We start from the raw sequence: 24,741 nt of genomic DNA, 5'->3' as shown, positions 1-24,741 counted from the left end.
TCAAATGAAGGAACTGGAAATGCCTCAGATAATTTTCTTGTTTCTTTTCAGGAGAGAACCATAAACATCTTTAGAAGAAAATGCTTCACAGGATGGCCTAGCCCTATTAGGCTTTTGCTAAAGATTTACTTGTTACATTTGGTAATGTGACCATGAACCAGAGATGTTTACAGTCACTGTTATGGGGACTCTTTGCAACCAGCAACATGGCTGGGTAACCTCTCTTCATAAAAAACAACAGGCTTAGGCTAATCTAGCACTATTTCATCCTTATTGCTTACCTTACAATTTCTAAATATAACATTTATTTTTGAATAGGGATAATTAAAATATTGTATCCTTATGAACACTTTATTGAAAAAAAATTTTTTTGTCTATATCACTATTACGAGTGTTATTACGTTGAAAAGGCAATCACAATGCTAACGTGAGCCATGAAAACATTGTGTTTGCCTTTTCAACAGCTCCCCTTTTCCCCTTTTTGTTACAATGCATGATCGACTGTTTGCATCTACCAAAGAAGATATTTTTGTTATTCTTCAATTTATAAGGTATTTTAATTGTACATAAATAAAATTATTATTTATTGTAATACTGTAGTATTACATGTTTAGTATATTTTAAAGTTTTATAAGATTATTTGGAAAATAAAAAGTTACCAAAATGCTGGCCTTTACAATGACTGCATCCTTTCATATTTTCACTTACTGCTAGCCTAGCATAAATAATTTTCACAAAAATTTTAATTTCTGTCATGTTAACAGTTTTTTAAACTTATTTATATTTATTTTATATTAAATATATTAAGAACAAAACATCCATAATTTTAACATTTTTGCATTTGCTGTTAGACTACATGATACTTTTAATTATTATTTAAACTATTATTTTGGTTTGAATTACACTGAATTATTAATATTATTTCCTAAAATCCTCTTCTCATACAGTATATACCCAAAATTATTAAGCAATCCAGACTAAAGTTGTTTAAGGGGCCCTGAAACTTAAGCTTCATTAGTTTCATAGTAGATTAGTACAAGGGAGGGACTAATACATCAAAGATGTATAATAAGAAATCTTAATTAAGTCCTTATGCTGGAAACTAGAGTTTATGTGACTATAAAGTCTGGAAGGACTGTGAATTGCAAACAATAGTAAATAAAAGAGTCGTCCTTTTGTAAACTGGCTAAGAGCAGAACTTTATTTTTCCTTGCACTTCACTGCCGTTTATTTATATGTAAAAGCTGTATTGTTTAGGGATAGAATGCTTACTGACAAAAATCATTTTCCATTTGGTTGAGCATCAACCCATCAACAGTCACTGTCACCAGAAGAATATATTTATCACATTCCAACTTGCTAAATAAACGGCAACAATAAAAATGTGTTTTTCGCCTAAAGAAATTACAAAAAGAGCCACTATTTCTGTATTTACGTAGTAAAATGCTTGATAGCTAGTCATAAAAAGTGATGGATGGTGCCATTATATTAATTGAAACATTTGTTACTTGGTTTACTAATTTTGAATCTATGGAAATCCATCAGAATCAGCCAATATCTTTGCTCAGTTTACTGGAGGACAAAAAAAATCCTTTTGTCTATTTATGCTAGAGAACAATAATAGCTGGATTTTTGCTTAATGATTGGTAACAAATATGCTAGTATAGTTAGAAATTAGTGTTGTAATGGCACTATTTGAACAGAATAATGAAGAGGGGATCACAAGAAAACTAAGCCTGATAAGAAAATGTGGATTTAATTTTTGAATTCAGCATGTACTTAGTACATTCATTACAACATACGTTAAAAAGTGTTTGTTGACCATTGAATTATCTATATAATTTATGGTTGCAACCTAATAGCACTTCAGTCCAGGCCAATATTTTGATATTTTATAATCCTGCATAATTATGGGATTTATTTATCTTTTTTATTATTTTCTTATTTATCTATTTATTCCAGCAGATGATGTTTGAGTAAGGGGCTATTTACAGCATGCAGTCCTCTCCATTTTGTTTTGCAGTAGAAGCTAGAAAAGTCACATTCTCCATACATGCATACAAACAGATTAATTCCCTTTTCATTCAAACCTTTTCTTTATTTGCTGCAACGTTTCCATTGAGTTTCTCAGCAGTGTAGTAGGAGGAACCATGAGCAGCAAACCACACATTGAGCTCTCTATAGTGCTGCTTAACATTTGTTATGCTGAAGAGGTGAATGTTATCAACTTCAGCAGGAATGGTTTCTGAAAGTAAATTCTTTAATTTTGAATATTTGCTTTCTCCTTCTTGGACTGAGATGAATTCTTCTGCTGTAATATCTGAAGTAAAATAAATAAAAAGGATAAGTAGTTTTTAATTTACATTTACACTTACATACATGTATTTACTAAACAGCAAGAAAGATTACATTTACAGGTAACAACAGGGAAAATGTTTCTCATCTTGACATAAAAAACCTGATAAAGAGATAGACTGTATAATACCAGTGGTTATCAATCTGTAGATACTTTTACATATTTTAAAATACCTTTAAATATTTATTTCACCTTTAAAATGTTAAACTTTAATCTCTAAATTATGTGTAAAACATCTAAAGAAGTCTTTAAATAATATAATTATGTGTGTTCTCCTGCCTTGCACCCGATGCTTGCTGGGATAGGCTACAATTTCCCCACGATCCTATTCTGGAAAAGTGGGTTTGGAAGGTGTTTTTAACAGCATCACTTAATAAGATATTTATTATGAATAGCATATCCAGGCAATCCTCTGCTTCTACCCTCTTCCATCCCACCCTTCTTGGGTTCCTTCTTTGCAGCCCAAGACACAGCACTTAAGGAACATTCCAGCTGCTAAAGCCCATCACCTTGGGTGCATAGCCAGCAGCGAGCCTTGGATATGGATGCTGGGCTTGGTTTAGCTCACAGATTCAGGGGATTGTGTGGTAAATGATTGCCTCTAACTGTGGGTTAGCAGCCAATAAAGGCAGAAGTGGGTGTTGGGTCTGACCATTGAATCAACCAACGATTTTTTTCTTGGATAACTACCACCAGCTTTTTGTAGAGTGCTAAACCCATTCCTTTGTCTCTTGCACCCCTGAGTCATTACATTTGTGCTAGATGTGGGATAAAAAATAGCTAACAGCCTGAGACAACAGGACTGGTTTAACACTAACACTGGTGCATCCTTTGACCATATTCAAGATGGCTTGTTTCAGGCTGGGCAGACCAGACTGCCTCACACCCTCCACGTATCCATGTGGATGGGCTTCATGTGTTCCTCCAGGATGAGGGTTTTGAAAGAAGGGCACTGTAGCTCTCTAGTTTTAGACCTGAGAGGGACAGATCCTCAGGTGGCAGTAACTATCTAAGGGGGCAGAGATAGCTAGGGAAACCCCCAATAAAAGCAGCCCCTAATAATAACAACACATTTTGCTAGTTTTAATTTTTATATACCAATTTATTGAACCAAGATATTTATTGTGTCATGTAATGATTAATGAACATTAAACAAACATATTTTTTGGCAATTTTAAATGACTGAAGTCAGATTCACCACACATTTTCCTTCACTATCTTAAAATAATGTTCCTTCACATAACTATAGCAATCTCTTGCTAATCTGGATTATGGTCACAACTGGTGCACTACTCACTGGTAATTCGTAAGGATCCAGCATTAAGTATTGCCTCTTTTGGCAGTTCTTGGATGACTACTTTTACAGTAGAAATTACATCAGGCCAACACCCATCCATCACTTTAACTCTTAAATTATATGTTCCAGTTGGGGTTCCTTCTATAGTACTAAGGAATCCAGAGTTTTCATCTAGAATAAAGTGCCTACAAAAAAACAAGAAAAAGGATATGGCAGGTGAGTTCTCATAAAGGAGCATGGTGGTGGTGTTGTGGTTACTGCTGCTGCCTTTAAAGATCTGTCTATGTGAGCTTCCCTATTCTTCCATGGTCTGAGCAGGGTTCTGTGGTCTGCAGAGGGTGCACCTGCCGTCCAAACCCGACACAGACAGACGCGGGACACAAGTTAAGCACACACACTTTTTCTTTTTTCTTTTTCCCTTTTGGGAAATGCCTTCCCCCATTTCCCACAAGTGTTGCACAGTTCACAGCACAGCGCAGTACAAATCTCTTTTTCTTTCTTTTCTCTTTCTCTTCCTCTTCCCTCCTCTCCACTCCACTCCTCCAGGCAAGCCTTGTCTAACTTCTCCCGACTCTGGCTCTGTCTGCTGGCCCCTTATATAAGGCATCTGGAAGTGCTCCAGGTGCTCGTTAACCTACTTCAAGCAGCACTTCTGGTTGTGACAGAAGAGCTGCCCATAAGGGATCAGCAGCAGCTGCAGCAATCCCTGGTGGTGCCCACTGAAACCCAACAGGGCTGTATCACACTCCAACTCCCATGGAGCTTTGCAGGAGTCCAAGGCACCGCTGCAACCCAGGGAGGCTGCCATCTAGCGCTCCGGGGGTGGTAATGCTGATACACTCCCTCCCCCAGTCCTTCCAACGTGAAGGGGTCCTGGTTGGGCAAAGGCCCCGGCCCTATACCACACTACCCAAATTTTCTCAAACATTCCAAAGATGTGTAAATTGTTTTGATTGGTGACTGTAAATTAGCCCAGTATGGATGTTTGTATGTGTGTGGAGGTGTTTGTGTGAATGTGCTCCATAATCATCTGGCATCACATTCAGCATTGGTTCTTCTCTAGTGCCTGATGCTGCCAGAATAGGCTTCTGAACTGTAATAAGTGCATTGAGGAAATTAAGGAATGGATTTCTATTTTCAAAATAAAAAAGTAGTATAAATATAATTAAAGAGAAAATATTATTGTATTGCACAAGGGAGGGAACCATTACATTATTCCCATATATTCTACAATGTTAAAAGAAAAAAGTATTCATATAAAAGGTGTTAAAAAAGAAGAAACTTGCATTGCTTTATTGTACAAAGTTGTACACTGTTGTACTGTTGACTGAAATCTTTAGGTGATCACAATTAAACTAATTTAAAACTACTTTAAAAGTACTGAATTCTTTTGGAAAAATGTTATTGTGGATTTTAAATAGTGTTGTTCTATAGTACAAAACCACACTTCCTACATGGCCCAAAGTCAACTCTGACAAACAAAGTAACCAAACTATGAAACTAGCTGCAAAACAACTAAGGTTTACAATTTACTAAATTACATTCTTGCAATTATTACTACCTACAGTATTTCACCCAGAGTAGAAAAGTCAAACATTTTTCAAGGTAAACTAGACTCTATAAAACAGAAAAGAAGCAATCACAATTCCTGAGCTGTTTTGATGGAATGGGTATCTGGAATAAACTCTCTTTAAGAAAACAGATAATGGTAAAGACAAAATAATTTAAAATAAACTGTCTTGGAGGAGGGCAGCACGGTGGCACAGTGGGTAGCAGACCCCCGTAACCCTGTAGTTAAGGAAATAGCACGTTGGATAATGAATGGATGGATGAAGTACTGTGATGTGGCAAATCTACCTACTATGGAAAAAGGCTGCTAAGATAAATAACATAATAGTTGCAGTAAGAAAATCTATATGCTTTTATTTATTTTATCGATTAGAGGTGATAGTTGTCTTAGTAATTATAATTAAGATCATAGTACCTATAAGGATTTCCTTCAAATCTGTATTTTTTTATATCCCAGTCATCAGGGTCAGGAGAATGCACTTGCCCCAAATGAGTAGATGGTAGAATACCTGAAGAAAATACATGCATTTAGTAGATACAGAAAAACATATGGCTCTGAGATTTAGATAAAAATAAATACACAGTATTTTCATTGATATTAAAAATAACATACATTATCATGGCTATTTTTTATAACTGGAATCCAAAAAGGAAATACTATGCTTTAAATATTCTCATTTTCAGACAGGCTCAGTCAAGGTCTGGGTTGCAGCAAGCTGCAGCCTATAGTTGCCGCAAATGAGGTAAAGGACTTTTTCATTTAAAAAACTTACCCACACATTTTATTTTTAATACAATGTGACATGCATTATGAGTCAACAGTGATCATACTCAACAAGAAAAAAATCTTTATTCCATTAGAATATTTGTTCTTACCCTCATAGGTGTAAACAATAAATTCTGTGTGTCCTGCTTTATGAGGATGGTCATTCCGATCTCCTATAATAATTGTTAAGATATTGGTGGAACTCATGGGTGGATGGCCACTATCAGTAATTAAAATTGGCAAGTAATATATCTTCTTTTCCTCTCTGTCAAAAGTGTGAAGTGCAGTTATATAGGCACTGCCATTTCTTAAATCAGTAAGATTAAAACCATTTTGATTTTCTTGACTCTCACCCAAAAGCTGAAAAGTAAACGGTGGCCCATTAAGAAGAGTGTCTCTGTCTTTTGCATGTAGCAGTAGTGAGGTGTCATTCATAGGGATGACATCTGGAGCTGCAGCATTTTCCCACACTACAGGCTGATATGGCATTTCAAACTCAGGTCCGTTATCATTGATATCTTGCACTGTTAACAGTACTACAGCACTTCCAGTCAGAGGGGGATGTCCCATGTCTGTAGCATAAACTATAAGCCGATGATGGGAACATTTCTCATAGTCTAAGGCATCACCCACTAATATCCAACCCTCATTGTCAACTAGAAATTGATCAAATGGATCAGACTCGGGAGCAATACTATACAGAAATTGGCCATTTGGTCCAAATTCCAAATCAACTGCTGTAACCTGAGTGACAACTGTACCTACAGAAACATTTTCAGGAAGAGTTCCACTATCATAAAACTGAGAAAAGAAGACAGGAGTGTGATCATTCGAATCTTCTACATGAATAATACAGTAAGCAAGACTAAAGAAATCCTTGTCTTCTACCTTGAGAGTCATGTTAAAATGTCTATCCTGAGGCTTTTCAAAGTCAACCTTGGTTTTCAGTCGAATAACTGCACGTTTGTTAGCCTTATCAGTCTCGATAAAAAACCTATGATTGTCATCCCCAGCTACTATGCTAAAGGTCATCAGCGCATTTTCTCCCACATCCAAATCAGTAGCCGAAATCACCAGAACTTCACTGTTAATGTCTAGAGTTTCTGGTATGGAAGATGTATAGAGTTTCTGAGTGAAAATGGGAGCATGGTCATTGATATCTGAAACCAAAATAGTAGCAGTTCCTGTCCCAGTTAGGCCTCCACCATCCATTGCTTCCACTATAACAAAATATTTGTCATTTTGCTCTCTATCCAAAGTTTTCCTTACATTAGAAATAGTGCCTGTAGATGGGTGTATTGAGAAAAGATTAAGACTGACTTCATTGCGCACATTCTGAATAATCCTGTAAGTCAGTACAGATTTTTTTCCAGGTTCTGGGGCATCTAAATCAGTGGCAATCATTTCCATGATAGAAGTGTCTGCTGGGGAATTTTCTGGAACACAACCAATAAAGCACCCATTTGTAGCACAGAGGAACCTTGGAGGGTTGTCATTAACATCTTGCACTTCCACAATTACATCTGCAAAGCCTGTTAGTCCTTCCCCATTCTCATCAGTAGCAAGAACTAGAAAGTGCCAAACCGAATGTTTTTCTCTGTCAAGTTTCTTCTCAGCATAAATCCTTCCAGTCATCTCCTCAATGGTGAACTCACTATTAGCACCCTGTCCATGCAATGAGTACCGCAAGGCACTCTGATCTGCTTCCCAGTCAGGGTCAATAGCCGAAACCTGTAAAATGTATTTACAGAGTTTATAAACTGGGTTAAAGAGAAAGTAAATTACTGAAATTGGTCAGTGGCTACCATAAAGGAGAAATATATGCAAATTAAACACAAGAAACAAAAGTTCAACTTCTGTAATTTGTGATGAAAGCATGTAGTACAGACTATTACTCCTCAAATACTATATAAAATGTTTACAGAATAAGCATTTATATTTTTCATTCTTAATATTATTTAATTGGAAAGTGTATGCGTAGTTATATTTCAGATATATCATTTACATAATTATAAAATAAATCGTTTCTTACTTGCAGCACAAAAACAGGAAGCACATTTAATTCCTCCTCCACAGAGCCATGATATTCATTCTGGTTGAAAACAGGCACTTCATCATTTCGGTTTATAACATTAACAATGACAAGAGTCTGGTCCTCCCATTTTCCATCAGATGCCACTAGTTTTAATTCATAATGTTGCTCATGTTCATAGTTTAGACAGTGAGTTATATAAATGATACCAGTGTCAGGCTCTACACCAAATATCCCTTTTACATTTCCAGATGTAATTTGGTACCATATTTTAGCATTTGCTCCTGAAAACACAAAACAACACAAGATATGATGCTGTTTTATCTTTTGCAGTAGTTGACAGTATATGAACATGTTTAGTTATTGTGCATCTATCCATTTTACCGGACGGTTTTAGGTATTCTAATCATAACACAGCATTCTCAAATGTGCTTTCTCCAATTGACCTTTGCAGTTGGTTGGAATCTATCCCAGCAACATCACACACAAGTGTCCATCACAGGTCTCACCATAGCACAGCCAATTTATTTTGGAATAATCAATCAATTTAAAATGTAAGACGAAAATGAGAGTATCCTGTATTTAGTACTAGATGTGATTAAATCATCAATGAAGAAAATCAAGCAGTACTTGCACTGAATATGTTGCTGAATATAACATCTTATGGGTGCCTTGGTGCACTATGTTTTATTACCCGTCTTATCCTGTGACTGCAAATCTCACATTTATGTTGATATAACATCTAGTCAGAAGATAACCAACCTGTAAAAAATCATTTAAAATGATAAATATAGGCATAATTTACTTCAGATAAGTCAGTAGTTTTACAAAGCAGATGACCTCTCGCTGACTCAACAAGCAATGCAAATCTTCGTTTATAAATGAGAAACAGCACAGACCCAATTTTAAAAAAAAAGACCATGTTTGCTTTGTAATGCCAGAATGATTGCTGCTTATTGCCATCTTTCCTCAGTTGTTTATTTCCATGCTGTGTCATGTGGCTCTGTGAGTTGCACAGAAGGGATCAAAAGACTTCTTGCCATTCGAAAGATGTCACAGCTCTTGTGCATCCAAAACTCTAATACAGAAAGCTGCAAGGACCTAAATTTTTATATATTCAATCTGGTGTACATGACAAAAGCCATGCAGACCCTGTCTTGTCCATAGTGCACATGACAAGTGCAACTTCTTGTTTCTCCTAACGAAAAAAAAACCACAAGTGACCAACTGATGAACTTAAAGAATGTTGTAAATGCTGATCCAAGCAAAATGTTGTAAGATGTAATGGTTTGAAATTCTTGTGTAACTAAAGTCATAAGACAAAGGCCCTATAAAAAATTTGGGACACCGACCCCTCGAGGCAGATGAAGGGCAGGTGTCCTAGGACTGTGCTTCTTTGTCATTTTACCTTTGCCTGGTGTGTATTAATAAAAGATTTTTTGCTAACTTTAATTATATCTCTCTGTCTTCAGTCACAAGAAACGACACTATAGAAAAAGTGTCAACACACCCATTGGCAGGTACAAACTGCCACCAGCACTTCCTATCCTTCTGTTTATTTGGCTTTTGTATTTCCCTTGTATTTTCCTCTGTTGTGTTTTTGCTAAACACACTATGTTTGATAGTATTTATTTTAATGCTGACATTTACTAAGATGATCCTTCATACTACAATATGCTAAAATACTGTACACAAAAACTTGTATATATTACCCTTATCTAAAGTATTCATAAACAAACTCCATAATTTGTAAGATCATCAAATGACAGTTAAATGTCATTTAGAGATATTTCAGAACATAGAGCATTTGTGGCATCTTAGTCCATATTAATCATGACCAAACAACAGAGAATTTACTTCAGACTAAGTTCAGTGGAATTGAAGAAATATTGGGGAGCTTTGCTAAATTTCCCAAAAAACACAAAGATAATATGGAAGTAGAAACAAAACTAGTTCTGAGTAGGTTATAATTGTTATTATGCACACAAAGTTTCAGTCTTTGGGGCACTAACTGGCTGTGCCATGAAGCAGTGGTGTGGAACTAGCTATCTGTGCAGATGCTTTGAACTCCATTTTCTCCATCTAAAAGAAATATATGCTTTGCAAACAGTAATAAATCTTCCATTATCATTGTTATTTCACAGGGTTTTGTCTGTTTTCTGACTCTGGGAGGGTGAGGAGGAGTGCTCTCTTAAGGCTTGTGTTGACTGCTGATATACAACATGGCTGATTGTGCATGTGTTCGGACCACACCAGCTTCCCTTTTGTGAGCTGAGTCCACTGACTCGATGATCATTTTGCACTACTCCATAGTGGCATTTCTCTGCTGAATATGCTGCAAGAGTGTTATATAAGCTTTTAAGTCAATACCTGAACTCTGCATGCTTAATCCAACAGTAAAGACACAAAGTGCAATGAATCTATGCAGAACAACAAAGTATTTCATAATATTCTCATTATGATCAGCTAATGTACATCTTAAATGTATATACAATGAGTTTTTTTTTTTAAGCCTTGTGGAATGCAAATCCGGCCTAACAACTGTGACATTGCGCTACTCTGTACCAGCACTTCTCTGTTTGAGCTTTGGAGTATTGACAGAGCTTGTGATGCAAGGGATCAGTGTTATATAATCTGGGGCAGTCCCTGAGTACCTGATCTATGCTACTAGCGAAAAGTGTAACATGCTAATTCAACAATCAAAACACAACATACAATAAAGCTATGGATGTATTTCCATAATAATTTGTGAAGCAGTTCAGAAAGCAACATCAAATGTGAGATGGAGTACACTGATATTATATATGCATGAAAGTTCTGTGCATGTGTGATCAAATACAGATATCTCCACCCACATTGATATCTTTCTAGCTTCACAAAGAATCATGGGGCACTGAGAAAAAATTTTGTCTAAGCCCACCACACGCTAAATTTCCAGGAAAATATTTACTGCTGTGAAAAACTCTCTGGCTAATTTTGCTGATCAGCAGTAGTCTGTATCTCTTTGCCTCAGATCACCTGTGGTAAAGTGAGGTCAGTGGTTGATTGGTGTCTTTTAAATAAATACAGATGGGGGTGGGTGGGTGTGTGGTAGTATGGTGATTGCAGTTCCCATGTGCTATGCAGAAGCAGAAGGTCCCGCACTTGGTGCACAGGTGCAGGATTGCCTGTAACCCTGATTGATGCCGGGAACTGCAGATTGCCACAGTTGTGCCATATCCCCATTTTAAAAGGGGAGTGCGAGTAGAGAATAGAATGGAGGTTAAAGAGAGAAAGAGAGACAAGACGAAAGGAGGCAGAAGGAGCTGGTGTGAGATAATGAGCGAGCAAGCAGACACAGGCAGTGGTGTGGAGAGCCCCTGGAGAGGAGAGGAGTGGGTGGCCAACACCCAGGGGCTGCTGTATAGGGATTGCTCCAGCTGAGCTTGGTTGGCAACCCACCAGGTAGACTCGCAGTCCAGTCCCACCCTCCAAAAATAACCATCTATTTGCCACAACCAGGTGTTGCTTGGGTGTCCCATTGGCCTTGACCAGCTGCTTGGGTCCTCAACAATGAGGATCCTACAAGCAGGATCACCCTAAGGGGAATCGTGCCACATGGCCATAGTGCCGTAACTGATGCTCCCTCACAATCCAGATAATTTGCCTCATTCGGGACTCTGTGAGCAACCACTCATTCAACACCAAATCAAACCAGTGGTACCCAAGGATTCCCCAAAGAGATAGTCTTCGTCTCAGGTCACTGGATAGTGTCCATGTCTCCCAAGCATATAGCAAAACAGAACTCTGAAGACTTGGACAATCGTCCTTTTGCAAAGATATCGGGAGCCCCACACACCCCTTTCCAGAGACCTTGTGACACCCCCCCCCCATGCTCTCTCTACTAACTTCACAGGAGGAGTCCCCAGAGACATGAATGTCGCTGCCGAGGTTAATAATGAGGAGAAATCTATTGCTGCAAAAAGCGAGCTGTGCCCAAGGGATCACTAAAGGCCTGGATCTTGGTTTTTATCCAGGACACTTGCAAGCCCAGACACTGGGACTCCTCACTCAATCTCTTGGGAGCCCCGATCAGAACCTCTATTGACTATGTGAAAATCATAGCATTGTCAGCAAAGTCAAGATCAGTGAATCTTTCTTCACTAACCCACAGCCTTGCCCAACACCTAGTCCATGCAAGCATCGAACAGGGTATGGGCATGACATCCAGTAACTTTGGTGGGATCCCACATAGTTTCAGGATGTCCCTCACGACAGCTGAAAAAGTTGAACGCTTTATAAAAATTGACAAAGGCTATAAAGAAACTCTAGCGATATTCACATTTGCGCTTGATGAGAATCCTCAGTGCCGGGATGCAGTAGACTTCTTTGGTGTAAAACCAGACTGTTCCGGTCACTGGTAGGTGAGCAAGTGATCATGGATCCTCTTGAGGATGACCCTATAAAGGACCTTATCCAGTACCGAGAGCAGTATTAACCCCATGTAGTTTCTGCAATCCTGTGATGACCATTCCCTTTCCAAATAGGGATGACAAGTCCCATTTTCCAATCAGTTGGGACGATGCCAGATTCCCAAATGGAAGCAACGATTGCTTGCAATGGCAGGAGTACAGCCTTACCACCTGCCTGGAGAAGTTCACCCCTGATACCACAGATCCCTGCAGCCTTCACTACCCTCAGCTGATTCACAGCTTGTGCAATCTCAGTATGATTGGGTGGTTCACAGAAAATTGCAGGATCAGTCTCAAGAACCATGAACCTAGAGATATCCAACGTCCTAGCCAGAAGATCAGCTTCTCAAAGTCAAGTCAATTTTATTTATAGAGCACATTTAAGAACAACAGAAGTTGTCCAAAGTGCTGAACATCTTCCAAAAATACATCATTATGTATATTTTCATGCTTGGGTCAAAGAATTGCATAGAAACACAGGTGATTGTAGAGACAGGAACTTAATTCAAACACTTCAAACAAACATGTCTCTTTCAGAAGTAAAATGAGCTCAGTATGCAGTTAGTTCTCGATTAAAAGAATAGGCAAACATCATTGGGGAGCACAAGGGAAGAGGACCCCCAACAGGAGCAGAGGATGTCTGGGGGAGGAGAGAGAAACAAAGCAATCAGCCCAAAAGGACAGGTGCTGTTTAGAATTTTAAGTATGTGTACCACCGTGCGAGAAACACATATCACGCAACAGAGCAGCTGTAAGTAAGCCCAGCAAGTAAGGGAGCAATGTGAAGGTAGTCTGTCAGTGTTTTTTTAGGAGTGTCTGTGTCTTCAAGGGGTATGTTCAGACCCCCTGCTCACAATATATATGGTGGACAGCCTGGGTGGGACGCCTCTATAAAGGAAGGACCGGGGGAGAGAGCATATTCAGGGCATTACCTTCTCTGGAATGCTAGAGGACAGCCCCCCTGGCTTGCTGTGGGTTTGGGGCATGAAAGCGCAATCTTGCTGGGGCCCGTGGCCACCAGAAGGAAGCGGCTGGATGATTGCTGAGTCCTTTGGGGCAGCACTTCCACCACACCCGGAAGTGCTGCCGGAAGAAGGTCATTGAACACCTGGAGCACTTCTGGGTTCCCTATAAAATGGGCAAGCCGCCATTACTCCAGATGCCAGAGTCGAGAGGAAATGGATGAAGCTTGAGGGAGGAGTGGAGGTGGAAGAAGGACAGAGGAACAAAAGAGAGAGAAAAGGACTGTGTTGAATTGACCTTAGTACTGTGCTGTATAAAGGGTGGAGCAAGGGAAAAACTCTACCCCACTGAAATAAAAGCCTCTGTTGTGCTGGGACTTGTGCATCTGTCTATTGTGTCGGGTGTTTGGGGAGTTGTGTGACCCCTGGTGTCCACAATATATACAGGGTGGTCCAGATCTAATTATGCAACTCTTAATGCAATGCAGGAAAACAATACAATTTTGGGTGATTTGGCGCTACCAGTCCGGTCAAACATTTCATTGATTTCGGAGATCATGTTCCTATTCACTTTAAATTTCTCCAACATCCTGTGTTGCATGTTGTTATAGCATAATGAAAATTGCATAATTAGATCTGGACCACCCTATATATATATTGTAAAAGATGCAACAACAAGTAGCAAAAAGGTTTGGGGTTTTCTGGCCCCGTATATTGCAGACAATCCACAATTAATGAAAAAAAAAAACACTGGTCAAAATATAAACACAACAGATTCATATGCGTGACGCCGAAGATGGCGTCAGCGGCCATTTTATGTAGGAGGAGCCAGAAGTGGAGGAATGCTGGGAAGGAACCGTGAGGGAAGATGGGATTGATGACGTCAGGAACAAAAAGGCGGAGGAAGGGCAGAAGTAACGTGCTGAGGGCAAATGAGGCTTATGGTGGCGGAGCGTCTTTTTTTCTGTAAGAAAGCAAAGGAGAAAGGTTAGTACCCGCCACTCCCTGCCGGCGAACGTCTTCCGAATCGTGTCTCCTATTTGCGCGTGCGTGACAATATATATATATATATATATATATATATATATATATTAAAATCCTATAGTGAACTGGAAGCCAGTTAAGGAAAGCTAAGGCTGGTGTGATGTGATTCTGTTTTCGGGTGTCTGTTAGAAGCCTGCCAGCAGCATTCTGGACTAGCTGAAGACGAGCAAGGGATGACTGATGAATTAGAATCTATAATGAGTTCCAATAGACAAGCCAAGAAGAGATAAACACAGAAAGAAAGGGTTGACCTTCGCCAATATTCTGAGCTGATAGAAACAGGTTTTGACAACGGAGTCAATTTGTTTATCAAATTTGAGGGCATTATTAAAAATCACACCAATATTTTTTTGCAAAGGGTTTACAGTAGATTGTCATGGTGCCAAAATTAATTTCTGTAGCATAAGTAAGATCAGAAGGTCCAAAACCCAGTCTCTGTTTTTTTGTCATTGAGATTAAGAAAATTTAGTGACCTTCATGTTTTAATATCTTCCAGACATTCAAATAAAGGTTTAAGAGAATTTGTTTCAGTGGAAAATACATCTGTGTATCATCAGTGTAGCAATGGAAAGAAATATTTTATTTCTAAAAATGGATCCTAAGGGCAATATATACAGTGAAAAAAAGAATATCCCCCAGAATAGATCCCTTAAATACCCAACTGGTGATAGGTGCCAAGGAGAAGGAGAAATTGCCCAGGCTGACTGAAAAGCTTCTGTCTGTGAGGTATGACCTGACACATTCCAAAGCAGTTCCTTGTATACCCACAAACTGCTCAAGATGGGCAATAAGGATGACATGGTCAGCTGTATCAAATGCTGCAGTTAGATCTAACAGCACCAAGACAGCAGTATCCCCAGAGTCACTTATTAAAATGGAGATTGTTTAGAACCCTTAAAAGTGCAGACTCCGTGCTGTGGTGTGTCATAAAACCAGACTGAAATACCATTTTCATTAAAAAAGTTTGAAGCTGTAGAAAAGCAACCTTCTCCAGAATTTTAGAAAGAAAGGACAACTTGGAGATGGGTGTCTGAAGTTAGACAAGTCTGTAAAGTGCAGATTTGTTTTTTTTTTTATTAAAGGCTACCCACAGCATGTTTACAAATTACTAGGACTTAACCAGTTTCACAACATCTATTTATAATGTCTAAAATGCTAGGTCTAACACTTCAAAAACATATTTAAGAAGATGAATAGAAACAATATCTAGTAGACAAGTTGTAGGTTTAAAGTGACTAATTACTTCTGCCCAAAAGGGGAGAGATACCGGATCAAACTGATGAAAGACAACTGTACATGTAGGAGGAACTGTGAAAACTTTAGCATTAATTGATTTGGTCCATGGCTACTGTTACTCATCTCACCTTCATCTTCATCATTGGCTGTAACTGTAATGACAACAAATCCAACATCTTCATCTTCTCCCAGGCTAACTTCATAAACAGACTGAGGAAAAACTGGGGCATTGTCATTAACGTCTGTGACCAAAATTCTGAGATATGCTGTGTCTGTAAAAAATACAGCAAAAAAAAAAATTATCAGTGATACATCCAAAAAACTTTAAATTGTAATATGTCTACCTAATCTAGTCTAAGCTATTTTAGGAGAAATTTAATGTATACTTTTTCTCTCAATTTATAATAAATGGCATAGGGGTGAAGGCATAGAGATATTTTGAAGACGAGTATGAAATGTCGGAAGCAGCTATCTGAAAATGGCAAGTATTCACAGTCCTCAGTGTGAAGAAGTGTGGGATAACTTTATATATCCAAACTTAGTTGAAAAAATTGAGAGTTGTGTGGGGCTGAAGCCTTTCCTAACAGCAGTAAGCACAAAGCAGAGACCACACAAACATACATGTCCACAGCTGAAGACACTTCCTTGTGCAATTAAACTTGATATTTTTGCTTACTGTGTAAAGATATATTTGCATTTAACTTCATCTCCAATACATCCGAGTCTACGGCAAATGCTAATTTATATTGTTTGTTGTTATCTCTAAAATGAAGAAACCTTTTGTTTAATTTTTGTTCACATTTATATAAATTAAAAAGAACAGTAGATACTCATTTGAGATCAATTAACACTAAGTTTGTTGAACTGTAAGGTATTGTTTTTTTTCTCCAAAATGTACCCTGGATATCCTCCTCTTGTGAGTTTTATCACTGGCTCTTCGGGTGATATCTTATCATTTTTTAAAGTGTAGGTAATAATACTGAATGCTTCTCTACTATCAAAGACTTTTGTTGTCTCCTCATAAAATTCCTGCATATTACTGTAGCACTGATTGCTCTGTCTAAATTTATATTATCTTTACACTAACATTCCTAGTTTGACAGGGAAGGACATTATTTTAATTCTCTGTAGTCCACTTCAGGATCTGATGGTACACTGCTTACTTTGAATATGATGCCACATGAATTTTGAGATGTTACTATTAATTGCACCATTATAAAACAATAATAAAATACAGCCGTCCCATAAGTACAAAATATCTCATACTAAATATCTTATATTGTTTATACAGTAGATTCAGAAAAGTATTTAGACCATTTCACTTTTTTCACATTTTGCTATGTTGCAGTGCTAAAATCATTTAAATGCATTCTTCCCCCATGTCAAGTAACACTCAGTACTCCAGAATGACAAAACTAAAGCAGCATTTTGGAGATTTTTTGCAAATGTATTAAAAATAAAAAACTGAATATCACATTGACACAAGTATTCAGACCCTGTGTTATGACATTTAAATCTGCCTCAGATAATCACTGAGATGTTCCTACACTCTACGTCAATTCAATTGACTGGGCATGATTAGGAAATGGAAGGTCCCACAGTTGACAATATGAATCAGAGCTTAGACACACAACTGTATTGAGGTACATATCTAGGGAAGGCTACAAAAAAATTCTGAAGCAATGAAGGCTCTGAGGATCACAATGGCCTCCCTAATTCTTAAACAGAATAAGTTTGGAAAAACCACAACCCTTCCTAGAACTGGATTTCAATCCAAATTAAGCAATCAGGAGAGAAGGGCCTTGGTAAGTGAGATGACCAAGAATCCAATGGTCACTCTGGCTGAGCTCTAGAGAATTTGTGTAGAGATGGGAGAAACTTCCAGAAATACAACCACCAGTGTAACACTCCTCTAATCAGGGCTTTATGGCAGAGTGGCTAGAAGTCATATGAAACCTAATTTAGAGTTTGCAAAAAGGAACTAAAAGACTCATACACATTGATAAACAAGATTATCTAGACTAATTAAATAAAGATTGAACTGTTTGGCCTCCATTTTAAACATTACATCTGGAGGAAACCAGGTACTGCTCATCACCTGTGTAATACCATTCCAACAGTGAAGCATGGTGGTGACAGCATCATACTGTAGGGCTGTTTTCCGGTGACAGGAACTGAGTGACTAGTCAGAGTTGAGGAATAACTGAATGGAGCAAAGTACAAAGATATTCTTAATGAAAACCTGCTCCAGAACATTCTGGAGCTAACACTAAATGTATAAATTTAATGTAAGTTTAGTTATTGTTAATAAAAAAACATAGAATATCTTTTTGAAATAATGCAATACTTTTGTGAAATAACACTACCATACATGAAACAAGACATTTTTTTTGAGTAATGGTAACAAGATTCAGTAGGTCAGGGCTTCTGTATAGACACGGTCAGTCTTGTTAGGTATATCCAATAATGTGCACACATAAAAAATAAATGTGTTCTACAAAGACAATGGGTACATGTATAATGTTGAACATATTCATTTAAAGAACAATCTTGATATTATTCAGGTTCACATTTTGCTAAACTTAATTTACTATACCATGTCATGATCCCTGCGGTGGGCTGGCACCCTGCCCAGGGTTTGTTTCCTGCCTTGTGCCCTATGTTGGCTGGGATTGGCTCCAGCAGACCCCCGTGACCCTGTAGTTAGGATATAGTGGGTTGGACAATGGATGGAGGGATGGATGTCAGGATCCCATTGAATTTATTAAAACTGTGAGTCTTTTCACTTCTTGCAACTTTATATATTCAGACACTGCCTTTATAATTTTGGGAAAGATTTTATCCATTCAAACACTCGTTTAGGGGCAGACTTTATATATTTGCCTGTTTGGAGCCCGATATATATATATATATATATATATATATATATATATATATATATATATATATATATATATATATATATATATATATATATATATATATATATATATATATATATCCATCCATCCATTTTCTAACCTGCTGAATCCGAATACAGGGTCACGGGGGTCTGCTGGAGCCAATCCCAGCCAACACAGGGCAGGAACCAATCCTGGGCAGGGGGCCAACCCACCGCAGGACACACACAAACACACCCACACACCAGGGCCAATTTAGCATCGCCAATCCACCTAACCAGCATGTCTTTGGATTGTGGGAGGAAACCGGAGCGCCCGGAGGAAACCCACGCAGACACAGGGAGAACATGCAAACTCCACGCAGGGAGGACCCGGAAGCGAACCCGGGTCTCCTAACTGCGAGGCAGCAGCGCTACCACTGCGCCACCGTGCCGCATATATATATATATATATAGTCAGGGATGCCAGGGGCAATGACCCGGCCAGGACACCGTGAGGGACCGGATGTGGGTCTGCGCCCACCCTTGATCACATGGGGGCCACCTTCCCGGTTGCTTTGGGGGCCATGAGTGGAGGGCATGGAAGCCCCACCCTGCAGGGGCTCGTGGTCACCGCCAGGAGACGCACCAATGCCTTGGGGACCTGTTGCCTCAGCACTTCCGCCACACCAGGAAGTGCTTTGGGGAAGAATTAGAAGGATACCCGGAGAGCTGCCGGGAGGACAGCCGGCACTTCCGCCATGCTGGGGCGTGGCCAAGAGGGGAATGCCGGGAACCACCTGGAGCTCATCCGGGAGAGTATAAAAGGTGCCGTCTCCCTTCTTTCAGAGCTGGAGTCGGGTGGAAGAAGGACGAGGCAAGAGAGGAGAGTGGAGGCAGCCCGAGAAGAAGGCATTTGTGGCCAGGACTGTGTGTGTTGGGGTTTGTGCACTTTTGGACTGGGTCTTAGTGACCATTAACTATTGTAAATATTGTAAATAAAACGTGTGGTGGTGAAAAAACAACATGTCCACCTGTCAGTGTCCGGGTCGGCTCCACTATATATATATATACGTCAGGACGTCTGGAAGATGGTAGGACCGGGACAGGACTAGTACCTCCCCTGGAACAAGAGAATGCAGCCACCCTGGTGTTGGGGCCACGGGAACAGAGCTTGGAAGCTCAACCTTGTGGGGACCTGTGGCCACTGTTAGGGGTCACCTGGATGGCTCAGAAGACATGGTATGCAGCACTTCCGTCACACCAGAAAGTGCTGCTGGACCAGGAAGCAGGTACACCCGGAGTGCTTCTGGGTGCCCATGCAGCACTTTCGCCACACCAGGAAGTGCTGCAGGAAGGTCATCAGGGAGCACCTGGAGCACATCCGGGTGCATTATAAAAGGAGCTGCCTCACTCCATTTGGAGAGCCGGAGTTTGAGAGTGGAGGAGTGAGGGCAGCAGAGAAGAAGGAAAGAAAGGACTGTGAATTATATTTGTGGACTGTAAAGAAGAGAACTGAAAATAAAAAGCCCACACTTATGTAAGCGTGCCTCTTGTGTCTTTCTGTGCCAGGTTATGCGATGGTATAGCGCCATCTACTGTCACAAAACACACACACTGTATGGAATGAATTGTGTTTTAAGACTTCCGGGTACATTTATATTGAAAATATATTTGTATTCTTTGAGCAATTCTGCATATGAGGCACACTTTCATCAAAACATTTTTTCTTTTACATATCAGCAACAGATTTTATCAACAGAGCCCTTGTTATTTTTCCTATTCTTATCTTGCTATCCACTGTGATGATTATACCCTCTAGCTGATACAGAATCACGAGGAGTTTCAAAGTAGTTTCAAAACATTGCACCTCTGGATGGTCTGAGGCAGCATTTGGGAACAACTTCCCAACTTCAGTTACATTTTAGATAACACTGCACAACAAAGTTTTTGCTTCTTGAACACTGTTGGGTGTTTCTTATAGATTTTTGGGTGCTGATCACAAATATCACATCAGGATTTACCCACCGTACCATTTCAGTTTTGTCATGATTTTTTCTTATATTTGTATCCAAACATTTTCACTCCCGTAAGTGACTTATCAACAACGGTTTGTACAGCCTGGGCATGTCCAGCCATCGAATCAGGCCAGGTTGGAAGCTGGTTCTGTGGAAGTTGACATCCTGGGCATGCCTGGGCAGGTCTGAACGAGCTTGACGCTGTCTCAGCATGCTATAAAGGTGGCTTGCATACACCGATCCTGCTCATTTGCTTTATATAGATAGTCAATTTGTATGTATAATATTAGTATAGTAAAGTATAGTATCTGTAGCAATATAACAGTAAGTAAGCTTGATGCTATAGACTTTTTGGTGTCGGGCGATATGTCTCATCAATGTTGTATCAGCCGTGATACATTCTGCTATATTGTAGCGAATATACACTTGTGCCTCAGAGACGTTGGATGACTGGTCTTGTGAAGAAAGCTTATCATCTGTATTTTGGCTGCAAAATTGGTGATCAATACAGGGAATGGGCACCTCACATTTGCTGTGCGACATGTGCTGTCAGTCTGAGAGCCTGGCTCAGAGGCACTCGAAAGACGATGTCGTTTGCTGTTCTGATGATATGGCGAGACAGAAAGACCATGTGACTGTTACCTCTGTTTGACCAATGTGTCTGGTTTCTCTGCCAAAAACAAGAAGTCAATTGAATATCCTAATCTGCCTTCAGCAATGAGACCCGTGCCACATTATGACAGTCTTCCAATTCCGAAACCATCAAAGGATTGGACATTAGATGAACCAGATGAAGAAACTGCAATGCAGAGTACTGACAGTGACATTGACCTGGATTTTGAACCATGCTCATCAGGCGATCCACATCTGATAACACAGTCCGAATTGAACAATTTGGTCAGAGATTTGGGTATGTCAAAAGCAAAAGCCGAGCTGCTGGGTTCGAGACTGCAGAAATTGTGTTTGCTGTAACCAGATACGGAAATTTCTGTGTTTCGAGGCCGACATCATGATATAACCAAATTTTTTGCACAAGTCGGCAGTCTCTGTTTCTGTTGTGACATTGAAGGATTGTTCTCAGCCTTGGGTTGTGATCACAACCCGGAAAAGTGATGTCTCTTCATTGATTCGTCAATGTTAAGCCTGAAAGTTGTTCTGCTACACAATGGCAACATTTATCCTTCAGTACCTGTTGACTATGCAGCACACATTAAAGAAATGTATGAGAATATGGAACTATTGCTGAAGCATGTCCAGTATAGCAGGTAAAGATCTGGTGGAGGTGGAGATCTTTAAAGTCGTTGCTTTGTTACTAGGACTGCTGCTCGACTATACAAAGTACTGTTGTTTCTTCTGTGAATGGGACAGCCATGCCAAAGAATCGCACTATTCTCGACAGAACTGGCCACTCCGTAAAAAATTAGTTCCAGGACAGAAAAATGTGGCACATGAATCGCTTGTCGACCCGGCAAAGATATTTTTGCCTCCTCTTCACATAAAACTGGGACTCATGAAGAATTTCATGAAAGCACTAAACAAGGAAGGCAAAGGTTTTCGTTATTTAAGACAGATGTTCTCAAGAATAACTGACAGCAAGATCAAAAAGGGCATTTTTGTTGGCCCCTAGATCAGACATGTTATGAATGACAAGTGGTTTGAAGATCTGTTAGTTGGGCTGAAAAAAATTGCCTGGAAAGCCTTCAAAGACATTGTTGACAATTTTCTGGGCAATTACAGAGCCCCAAACTACATTCAGCTGGTAGTCAAACTTCTCAAAGCCTACAAGACAATGAAGTGCAACATGTCACTCAAGATTCATTTCCTACACTCACACTTGGACTTCTTTCCCGCAAATCTCGGTGCTGTCAGTGATGAACATGGTGAAAAGTTTCACCAGGACATTGCTACGATGGAGAAACAATACCAGGGCAACTGGAATCCGTCAATGCTTGCTGACTACTGTTGGATACAGAAACGGGATGCAAAAGACATTGAATACAAAAGAAAATCAGGAGCAAAACACTTTTAATTCTGTTGAATTTAATAGCTTATGCAAAACATAAATGTGACTAAATACGTTATTGTCAGTAAAAATATAAATGTCTATTTCTCAGACTTCCTACATGATGCAGTAAAACCAAAACTATATTTGTGCATACCCAGTAGGTACCTGTCACAATCACAACTTTTCAGGAAGCAAGAGTTTTCAAAAAAATTGTGCAGTGTAATGTATGGAAGACATCCCTAAATAAAACATATTCTTTAATAATTTATGTGAAACAGTCTAACTAACTCAACCAAAAATTATATACTGTACACATTTCTCCAACTGCCTATAATGTATTTGGTTGACAGAGATGCAAACCTTATTGAAATAAAGTGTTTACTTTTTTTTTCTGACAGCCTTGGTATCACAATAACTGTTAGTCATTTAATAGCTCTGTTCTGATGGTGCCTTAGTAATTAATAAAATTTCTATAGTAATAACTTACAATATACATTCTGTCTTCTCAAGAATTGTAATCAACTTACCATAACACTTTGGAAAATGATGTAATGTTTACTTAAAATGTTGAGAAAATGTATTTACTTTATGAAAAACATTTTTTTAAAACATGACAGTTGTTTTTAAGAATATACTAAGGACGTTAATAAAGCATTCTCACCAAACACATAAATGTAGTTAAGTATTTAAATAACAGTGCCACTTTTGGTCCATCTAAAACAAATACAGATTTTTGAGAATACAGACACAGATCTCACTGTGATTATAAAAGGGACTGAATAGCCCCAGAACCCCACATTTTTGCAGTACCCCCCAAAAGAATTATTTATGGAATATGGTCACACATATTCTCTAAATCCGCAAAACATATGTATACCAATTGGGCATACTTTCATGTCCTCTCTGGTATCCTATTAAGGGGAAATAGCTGGTCCACTGTTCCATAGCCTGGATGGAATTCACATTGCTCCTCCTGGTTCCACGACTGAGTGGAGTCTCCTTTCCAGTACCCTGACATAAGCTTTCCCAGGGAGGTTAAGGAGTGTGATCTCCCAATGCTTGGAGCACACTCTCTGGTCCTCCTTTTTAAAAATTAGGACCTCCATACCCAGCCTGCCATTCCAGGTGCCTGATGAGCATGCAACATTGAAAAGGCAGATGTCATTTTAAAAATGCAGATTGGTGATATGTATGGAACCTTCTATGAGAAAGAAAACTCCTAAACCTTACTGAACTTCTAATAAGAAAGAAAAAAAAGTAAATTTTAGGAAAATCTATTGTTCTTTAAAGGAAGGAAAAATGATTACAAATGAAAACAAAAAAGGTAAAAGGCAGAAATTAGAAATTAAGATTGATTAAATCCAAAGTTTCACCATTTTTCAGTGCTAGATTGTGTACCTGTGTTAGGCTGTCCATACAGTCCTGTTCGAGATGATTCTGAGTTATCTTGGGACTGAAGTTCAATTAGGTATATTTCTTTTTGTTCTCTATCAAGAGAGGCTGTGGTATATATGGTTCCTGTCTTTATGTCAATATCAAACAACAGATAATCTTCATTCACATCCTTTAGAATCTTACAGTTAATCTGAAAGCCACAAAATATTAATTTATTATACAGCAATATTTCAACTCTTACTTTCTCTTTAGTGTAAGTACAGAAAGAAATTATATATTTCTAAACATTATAATGAGAGAGGTAAATTTTTTTATTAAACTTTTTTATATCTAGACTGACCTCATTTGGAAAATAAGTTTACATTCTAAAACAGAAAATATGTTGCTGTAACTAACCATTCCATGTTGTCCAGAGTCTAGATCTTTAGCTAAGACTTTTGCTATAGATGTACCAATATTTGAGCCTTCTGAAACAGCAGCCTCATATGTAGAAGACATAAAAAAGGGCACATTATCATTGACATCTGAAAAGAAAAAGAAAAGTTTAAAAAATTATCCAACCACTCATTTTCTTATTCATCTTATACTAGTCATGTACACTACTGTTCGTTATAAAGATATGATAACACAAAATGAACCCCTGGATAAAATATCTTTATTTCAGACTAAAATGACACCTTTTATTGGCCGACTAGAAAGATTACAATATGCTTGCTTTCGAGGCAACTCAGG

The 24,741-nt window shown here is 38.8% G+C and overlaps 1 protein-coding gene across 1 annotated transcript in view; it reads right to left on the bottom strand.

Annotated features, from left to right (window-relative positions):
• Positions 1 to 24,741, bottom strand: part of si:dkey-22o22.2 (neural-cadherin) — a 155,784-nt gene that overhangs the window by 41,851 nt on the left and 89,192 nt on the right. The window contains exons 14-21 of the mRNA XM_039736564.1: positions 24,406 to 24,533; positions 24,013 to 24,199; positions 15,842 to 15,985; positions 8,021 to 8,304; positions 6,099 to 7,719; positions 5,638 to 5,731; positions 3,654 to 3,838; positions 2,091 to 2,320 (exon numbers count right to left, since the gene is read on the bottom strand). Of these exons, the coding sequence (XP_039592498.1) occupies positions 2,091 to 2,320; positions 3,654 to 3,838; positions 5,638 to 5,731; positions 6,099 to 7,719; positions 8,021 to 8,304; positions 15,842 to 15,985; positions 24,013 to 24,199; positions 24,406 to 24,533 (2,873 nt within the window). The remainder of the gene's footprint in view (positions 1 to 2,090; positions 2,321 to 3,653; positions 3,839 to 5,637; positions 5,732 to 6,098; positions 7,720 to 8,020; positions 8,305 to 15,841; positions 15,986 to 24,012; positions 24,200 to 24,405; positions 24,534 to 24,741) is intronic.

The sequence above is a fragment of the Polypterus senegalus genome, chromosome 15 (genome assembly GCF_016835505.1).
Source record: "Polypterus senegalus isolate Bchr_013 chromosome 15, ASM1683550v1, whole genome shotgun sequence".
Classification (NCBI taxonomy): domain Eukaryota; kingdom Metazoa; phylum Chordata; class Cladistia; order Polypteriformes; family Polypteridae; genus Polypterus; species Polypterus senegalus.
Note: the sequence above shows the minus strand (reverse complement) of the source record. Positions and strands in the feature narration are given on the sequence as shown.